The 9,315-nt window shown below is 32.6% G+C and overlaps 2 protein-coding genes across 2 annotated transcripts; one reads left to right on the top strand and one right to left on the bottom strand.

The window, feature by feature from the left end:
- Positions 1–4,227: 4,227 nt before the first annotated feature.
- LOC105954915 (putative glutathione S-transferase) lies at positions 4,228–6,084 on the top strand. Its single transcript, XM_012978598.2, has 2 exons — positions 4,228–4,625; positions 5,371–6,084. The coding sequence occupies exons 1-2, from the start codon at positions 4,317–4,319 to the stop codon at positions 5,740–5,742; spliced, it is 681 nt and encodes a 226-aa protein (XP_012834052.1). The 5' UTR covers positions 4,228–4,316; the 3' UTR covers positions 5,743–6,084.
- Positions 6,085–6,313: 229 nt separating this feature from the next.
- LOC105954914 (microbial collagenase) lies at positions 6,314–8,354 on the bottom strand. Its single transcript, XM_088816831.1, has 4 exons — positions 8,034–8,354; positions 7,062–7,244; positions 6,908–6,967; positions 6,314–6,740 (listed from the first exon to the last, which is right to left on the bottom strand). The coding sequence occupies exons 1-4, from the start codon at positions 8,280–8,282 to the stop codon at positions 6,453–6,455; spliced, it is 780 nt and encodes a 259-aa protein (XP_088672957.1). The 5' UTR covers positions 8,283–8,354; the 3' UTR covers positions 6,314–6,452.
- Positions 8,355–9,315: the final 961 nt, after the last annotated feature.

The raw sequence follows: 9,315 nt of genomic DNA, 5'->3' as shown, positions 1-9,315 counted from the left end.
ATCTCGTAATTGACTGCAAATTTGATCATCAATCTCGAAAAATATGTTTTCCTAGGATTCACCTGAATTTCAATGTATATGCAATACAAAGAAGATAAAGATAAGTTTGATTTGATGTAGTTTACATTAAATTATTTTCACCATATAATAATATTACAACACGTGCAACGCACGTGCACCTTGCTAGTACATAAAAAGGTAGTAACAAATTAAATATGTTCGCAACTTCCTCATAAATATACTAGTTTGTCCTCCTATCCTTTAAACATTTCCCTAAAACGAAAACTCTTACAACATATTTGAAACCTTGGAAAATAACTTTATAATAGTGTAATTGTTCATACATTTAAATGTACTAGCAAGCACTATGTGCGTTACACTTGATTACGTATGATTTTACTTAATACATAACTTATGATTAATTAATAAAAGTTACATACTATATTTTACAGAAAATATATTTTTAAATAAAATCAAATAAGTACAAAACTTCATGTTCTACTTATGTATCAAAACGTAAGATGATAGAAAATTATTGTAAAATTGAAATCAATTAGAATATAAAATCATAAGAAAATAACTACAATAAATTGTTATGTATTAATTCATGCACTGAAAATGCTCACATTAAAATTTGTCTTATTTTATTGTGATAGTTGATAATTTTCATTATCTTAGAATTTCTCTGTTAGCTATTGTTTGAAACAAATAAGTCTTTTTTCGTGTTACTCGTATGTTACGATCGATTTGGTCAAATTTACGAACAATTTCCTTAAAGAAAGTGTAAGTTTACTACATCAGAGCCCTAATGTTTGGTGTAATCACAGTTAGACTGCCTCTAATTTGAAGAATTATGCATATCTCCCTTGAATTTGTAGTAGCTAAGACTTTATTCATTTCATCATTTACTTTTTCTAAATTAATATTTCACCCTTGACCAAACTTTGAGTGAACTATATTTACCTCCCTTCTATCTAATTATATGTATACATTCTTATATTTACATTCTTTCTTTGACCACAAAATTATAAAAAGTTTTGATCATCCACGTCTATTACTTAACTTTTTATTTATTTTCATAAACCGGTTTTTAATATTCTTTTTTTAATATTGATGTTTGAGTTACATTATAATATTTATAAAATAAATTTAAGTAAAAAATAAAATTAATTATTACATCTAAAGATTAAAAATACAATAAACAAAGAGCCCTCAATATAAAAATGGAAAGTAATTTTTATGTGATTACCTATTTAAAAACATACTTATGATATTATGATCATTGTAAAACTCCTGAAATGTAACTTTAAAGAAAAAGCATTGTTGAAATTTAATGTATAAAAATAGTTACGATAACCAAAAAAAAAAAAAAAAAAAAAAAAACAACAGCTTTTAACATATTTTCTAGTATATTAACATGTCATGGACATTAAAATTATATATTATTAAAAATAAGTAACGTACATTATCATGTATTTACTTATCATATTTTTATATCTTTTTTTTTTTTTACATAATTGGATATGGTTAAATCATGTTATCGCTTATACTAATAAAATACATAAATAACGATAGTAAATAAAATTTCAGATCTTATTTAACCTCAATAATTATAATCAATCTTAGTCTTTCACAACTATTTTTTTTTCTTATTTCTTATATGTAAGCTAATTTCAGTAAAAGTCCCCGTGCAATTACCATTTCAGTTATGAAAATATGGGTTAATGTGATGTATATGTTCAAATCCCGTCAATGTGTAATATTGATGAAGTTATAGTATAATGGATGGAATTGATAAAACTTATATTATGGAGTGCAGACGAAAGACATGAGGATGAGTTTATTTGCAAGACTGTTTTTTGTCTGGACCTATATGCATTTAAATCCCTTATCATGGACTTATTTGCCATTCGCCCTTATATATTATCTATAAAAAGAGCATTTTGGTTGTCACATAAAATAGAAGAAGCCTCTCTACTTTTATAGAGATTTTTTTTTAATAATAAATATGAATAAAATAAACAAATATAGATATATAGATAAGAGTTCTTTGAGAAAACCCCTCAAAACTTTCATTAATAGGAAGAAGTTCAAACTATTTTGCACCATTTGAGAAAAATTCACTCCTTAATTTCAGCTAACCATTTTTCCAATTATGTCTATGCCACCTCATCAGCCCTATCATGCACTATGCCGCTACCTCATCAGCCGTTTTTTATTTTTTTATTTTTTATTATTATTTTTTAAGTTTTTTATTTTTTTAACTTTTTTTTCCATATGAGGTATATTGATCGACTATGAAGCATAATTGATTAACGAACAGACTATTAAAAAAAACACAACTACATAAAAACAAAAATCAACATTTTTTTTACAAAATAAATAATATAATAAATCGTAATTGATTTATACAACTCATAATCAATACAAAAAAATCCGAAAATGAAGTAGAGTAACCTTAATCGTCTACCAAAACAGTCGATTAACACTTTAGTCGACTACCAAAGAGTAGATGATTAAGTTAAACGACTACAAAAAATGTACTCGATATAGAGTCCAACATGCGCGAATTTCTCTATCCGCGCCGTCCTCTGTCCGATCTACCAAAAAATCCTAGATCTACATCCACATCGTCACCACACAGCCGCCACACCACACCATCACCACCCCACTTCGATATTCTTATAGGTTTTTTTTATTACAAATAAAGTAAATCACAACCTACACCACCACCCATCAAAATCCGATTCCGGCAACAATCGACGAAAAAGTCATCTTCCTCTCACTCGTTCCGGCAACATGCGGCGAAAAAAGTCATCTCCAAGAGAAGGAGATGGAGGAGCGCCGTTCTAGCGGCGCCGACGACTCTTGTTGTTCGTCTCCAGATCGAGAGAGAAAAAAACAGAGGTTTGGGAGAGATTTGGCAGAAGAAGAGAAAAGAGAGGCGTGAAAAGAAGAAGAGAGAAATGATAAATGAGATTAGGGTTCTTCAAAAGTATATTACACAATTTAGATTTGTTAGGAATGATGTTTTAAAGTGAAAGATGGTTTTTCTAATTACTTATATTGAATTATCTCACAATTCTATTAGACCAATCCAAAGAGATTAACTTGTTAGAACTATATCTATGGCCTAGCGTGTAATTACACATATAAAATACTAATAGATGGATTTCATTAATACAAAATAGATTGTTTCAGACAAGTATAGTAAAGACCTGTCTTTACTATGTTTCAGACAAAATAGATTGTTTCAGACAAATAGATTTCATTAATGGATTTCATTAATATGTATATTTAGGTGTTAAAAGAATGGTTTTCAACCTATTTGGTCCTTGTAACTTATAACATTTGATGGCCATTCTTGTGATATAAATAGTACACACGGTAAAGAGTTTTAAATACAGAAGAAGAGGAGAATGCACATTTTGTTTCTCTCTAAATACATGAGAACTTTAGAGAGAAACAAAATGTGTATTCTCCTTAAATTTGAAAAAAAAAAAAAATTAGTGCATGATTTAGCATATAAAGATAAAGATAAAATATTACATGGCTAAAATATGAAAATATTTTCCTTAAATTTGAACTTCAAATTTAGTGCATGATTTAGCATTCCAGTTAGATTAAATATAATTTTTTTTAGATTTCCAGTTTAATTTGATTATTAGAAGTGCGACCCATGTTTTATCTTTTAGTCCCTATTGTAGCTCAATCGATTATCTAATGAATTGAGAAAATAGAATTCAAGCCCGCATGGGTGTAGCTCAACTGGTTCCGGGTGGTAAGTTGGTGCAAGGTCCTAGGATCGAATCCTGGCAGCCGCAGTGTGGGAATTTCAACTCCAAATGAGGGTTGGTTCCTTGTGGGCACCAGGTCCGGGTCCGCTACCTTAACGGGCCGTTGAGTTACCATGATTTACATCCTCCATCAATCCTTGTCGGGCCGAGGGATGGGGGCCCTGGGGCGAGGGATTCGCCTTTTTGGTGCAAGATAAATATACATTTATTAATAGTGATTTTTTTTTATAGGATTATTAATAGTGATTCAATCATAATAAATATACATATTCATTATTTACATTTGACTCTATGGTCAATTCTGTTACATAGTTATAATTTATTTATTCAATTAGTCTACAAATCACACCTAAGAATGTCCTTTTCTTATTCATTAATTTGTCTCTTTGAAAAAAGATAACCCACTGTCCACGAAACCATGTAGAGAATTGACTTGTTATATCCATAATAAATACTTGCCAATTAGCACAAAGCCTTCCACAAAATAAATTTTCAAAAAAATATATTCGAAAAACTAAAATGGGAGAAGTGAAGTTGATTGGCGTTGATGCAAGTTTCCCATGTGCCAGAATCATATGGGCTCTAAAACTGAAAGGCGTTGAATACGAATTCATCGAAGAAGACTTGCTCAACAAGAGCTCTCTTCTCTTGAAGACAAACCCGGTTCATAAGAAAGTCCCTGTCCTAATACACGGCACGAACCCCATAGCTGAATCATTGGTCATTCTTGAATACATCGACGAGGTGTGGAAAACGTGCCCTTTGTTGCCGGTAGATCCATACGAACGATCCGTAGCCCGTTTCTGGGCTAAGTTTGTTGATGAAAAGGTACATATTATTTGATCAAGCTACTTCCTTTTACCTAATGACTTTTTTTTTTTTTTAAGCAAAGATATAACAATTTTTGTTGACTCTCTAGAATCATTAAATCTAGTGTTCAATCTTCAACAGAATAGATCAAATCAAGACCACAAGGATAAACTTGGTATTTGACAAATAATGAGTCAACTCAGTCAAAATCTACAAAAAAATCTATAGAATTGACCCAAAAAAAAAAAAGTAAAATACCAAAATTTGATAGCATGTAGGAAAAATGTACAAAAAATAGGCTCAATTGTTGGATCCATAATAGATTGGGGACGAAAGTTCAATTGTTTTTTTTCTCTATAACTTTGAAAAATGACTATAAATAAGTAACTATTTGAACTTTTATATTTTAAATAACTATAATATCATTATTGATACTACTTAAACTTAAAAATCATTTATTGTAAGTGACTAATATATTTTTTAGGGAGGCAAATATACAATAAATATATAAATGCAAATAGAAAAAAGTATTAAGAAAAAATAAAAAATAAAAATATCTTGCAGGGGCGGCTGCCCCGCCAAGGTATGTCTTGGGTCCGACCCTGGATCCATGATCGATCGACACATGTATATATGGCCTAAATCGAACCCAGTCGATGCATTAGCCATGCACCTTTAGTATCAACAAGAATTAAGATTAAATAGCTACCAACTCTAGAAAATGTAATGTACTAAACCAACTTAGTGTATAATTTGATTACAGTGTGTTCCAAGTGTATGGGAAGCTGCGAGGTTAGAAGGAGACAAAAAGGAGGCGGCCATTGTATCTGCGAAACAAACGTTACAACTTGTGGAGAAGCAAATTGAAGGAAAAAGGTTCTTTGGTGGAGAGCAGTTAGGATATTTGGATATAGTGATGGGTTGGATGTGCTTGTGGCTTGGAGCCATGGAAGAAGCCGGTGGAATGAAGCTTCTCGACTCCGAGGAATTCCCTTCACTCTGCGAATGGATTCTCAACTTCACTATGGTCCCCACCATCCATGAAAGCCTTCCACCAAAGCAAAATGTGGTTAAATACTTCCAATTTGGACTCAACTACATGCGTTCCTTAGCTGCACCCAACGCCCAAAACTAGTTATTACGCAAGCGTTTCGTCAGTGTGTGAGTGTGTGTGCGTGTGCGTGCATGTGCATGTGCGTGTGCCTGTGCCTGTGTGTGTGGTGAAGTCAGGATTTTATGACAGCGGAAGCCAATTAATGCACCCAAAAAATCGGTAATGCTACAATATATGATAAATAATGAATGTCTATATAAAATACTAGGGATTTGAGAAAGGTTGGGTCCCCGACCTTATGCTGGCTTTCTCGTTGTGTGTGTGTGTGTGTGTGTGTGTGTGTATGTTTTGAAGGATTTGTATAACTTCTTTTTTTTAGTGTAATGTAAGATAATGTAAGAGATAAAAACAAGTATTTCTAAATTGGGTGTTTATGTGAAGTAATAAGCGATGTACGAATTGAACTCTAAAGATGATTGAAGCTATATCTCATCTCACATTAATTAATTGCAAGTGAATATGTCACAATATCTCCAATAGCTACTAGCCTCTTAATAGACTTTTGGGGTTTTGAAGTGAAGTTTTGAATAGGCCTTTTGTATAGCTTGGCCCTTCTACTTCAAATTTCAATCATAGTTATGAACTTAACATCTTTCCCCAGTACAAAATTCAATATATATATATGTATATGATATGTATATGATATGTATACCTTAGCAGGTTATATCTATCTATACATACAGGAAAAATATTGAAGTATACACAAACAAAAGTATTTAAAAAAAACGCAATTAGTTTCCAATGCGTTGGCAACGGACCCAAAATGCAGTCCCTCCACTTCTGCCGCGGGCAACCGCGATTTCTTCATCAGTATAAAACCATATGAAAAACGGATCCTTATTGCTCGGCTCTCTTTCGTCTTTTCCTTTCAAACTAAACTCAAACGGGTTAAGTGGGCCCACTTTTATCCGAATTTGCTCAAATATGAACGCAAGTATTCTTTTGTTCCACGAAAACCTTCCTTCAAAGGTCAAACACCCGAGGGGCCCAAGATAAACACCATTCTCAATCGTCTTCCCCTAATATATATATATATATATATATATATATATATATATATATATATATATATATATATATATATATATATATATATATATACAGTTTCAAGTGAAAAATACATATCATCCCATCGTTCATTTCAATACAGGAAACATAAGTAAGCTAAAGAGTCGAGGAAGCTTACAGCTGCATCAAACCTCTGAATGGCCGTGATTGGGAAATATTTACCGCCGTCTAACTTTTTCTGCCAAATCAGCATATTTATCAGTACAAAAAGAAAAGAAAAAAATCAACTTACAAGATAACAGAAACAAAGAACTAATAAAAGAAAGAAATACCTGTGCAGTAAAAATAAGCATCCATGTATTACCAGGTGACTTTGTTCCACCAAGAGTTTCGAGAAATCGAGAGGGATCGAGCTTTGCCTTTTCGATCACAGAAAAGGCTTGTAAAATCTCATCCGCCGGAACTTTTCTTGTCTTTGCTGCATTTTTTAGCACTCTTACACTTTCTTCAACTTCCTAAAACATAATTCATTTGTGTTATTCTCAAGTTACTTCTTAACCACACAATGAATGAATATACCGAGAATCAAGAATTGAGTTTCAAAGACATGATGAACGTCGGTATTCACCATCCTCTCTCTCTCTCTCTCTCTCTCTCTCTCTCTCTCTCTCTCTCTCTCTCTGTGTGTTTAATATAATATGAATGCAGCATTGCAAAAGGCCGTTAAGTGATTCCTACTTCAAAAATCAAAAGTATTCCATTTTAAAATAATTCATCTAACAGAGTACAAATTTCTCTCGATATCAGGCAACCGACATTCTTACGTAATATCTTAGTCAGATTTTAAAGCCCAAATGAAGCTTTTGCATGAGTAAGTCACACCTATCCTTAAATCGGGTAATGTCCTAGGCCTACTCTCTTATGTTTAAGTACTTCAATTCTCAACAAACTCAAACAATTGATTGCATCGAAACTTTGTATTTCTTCATATTTCAACTTCTATCAAGTCTCTTTCTTTGCTACATATAAACAAACATTCAGTGTTCCATTCTTGTAAATTTTGCATGCTTATTTGCATTTATCTCATTCTTCTACTCCACGAACCAATTCCACCAAATATACTTTTCAATATCAGAACCCCAACACTATCCATTTCAAATTTCAAACCCACACACAAGCGGAATACAAAATACAATCCACACTGTAAACAAGAATTGTAGAATTGTAGTAATTGAAAACAAACCCATTATATTCTTATTCTTTTGGAACATATATAATAATAAAGTAAGAGAATTATGTAATACCTTGCTGAGTTGTTTTTTTTCTTCAATAAGAAGTGATGGAGTAGTGGAGATTTGGGCATCCTCGTCAAGAGTAGCTCTGGTCCGTACAGAGGTGAATTTGGGGTTTCTTAATTTAAGAAGAAGAGGAATTAGAGATAAATTAGTTTCAGAGGGTTTATAATGAATGAGATGTTGAAGAGGGCGTAATGAAGGTGTGAGGGATGAGTGAGAAGGAGCAGCAACGAAGCAATTAGAGAGAGAAGAAGCCATTTCTGTTTCTCACTCACCGTTGGGGAAATTGGTTGGCTGCTCTTCATTCTGTCAGTTACATAAATATCTTGTAGTTATTAATTTATATTTGGAGTGGATAACTTAGTCTAGCTCACTTTTAATTTATAATTAAAATTTCAAATTTTCAAACTCACATTGCTCCAAGTACGAATATTTTCTCCAACTTAATTTTAGTTGGGTTCGTGTTGTTAGGCACCAACTCAATGTAACGTGCATTGAGTTCGTGTTGAACAACACGAACCAAGTTTTTTTCTTTTTTTATTTATAATTAATGATTTTTTTTAATAAATAAGCGTCATTTTCTTAACGTAAAAAATTACACTTGGTCGAAAAAGGGAAAGGGCTTATGAGGTTCATCCCCCACAACACGAGGTTCCGGACCGCAATTACAAGTTTATAGATCCTTCTCACTTTAGAGACCTTCTTTGTAAAGATAACACTTTTGCTCCTTCTGAATCTGCTCATGGTAGGTCTGCAGTTGAAAGTGTTTCTGCAGGTGTTGCCAACACCTATGATAGATTTGCTACCAACATCCTTATTCCAAGAGATAACATACTCTCTCGGCTCAGACCCTCCAAAGAAGAACACCAACATGCTAAAGCCTAAGTGGCATATCATCAACATATGATTGAAATGTTAGACTTAACCCTTTTTGATAAAAAAAAGGGGGGGGGGGGGGGGGTGGGGGGGGGGGGGGGGGGAGATGGTGATGATCATAACGATATGGATGTTGATGAGGGTGCATAATTTGAGACTGAAGTTGGAACTTCCAATCCCACTGATACTGGAGGTAGAGCTAAAGTTGAAGATGATGAAGACATCTCTAAATTCATGAGTGGGGATAGTGATAAAGATGATGACGAAGGAACTGATTCCAACAGTGGTTCCAGTGCTGAATTATAGAACCTTGTTTTTTTTTTTTTTTAACAATTCATGATTGTTTTGTTATATTTAATGCATTTTTACTGCATTTGTTTTTGTAAGGATCTATTTTGTTTTATTTTTTCAACTT

This window comes from Erythranthe guttata, chromosome 4 (genome assembly GCF_056151865.1).
Source record: "Erythranthe guttata isolate IM_541 chromosome 4, IM_541, whole genome shotgun sequence".
Lineage (NCBI taxonomy): Eukaryota > Viridiplantae > Streptophyta > Magnoliopsida > Lamiales > Phrymaceae > Erythranthe > Erythranthe guttata.
This window is presented reverse-complemented; position numbering and strand designations above follow the sequence as displayed.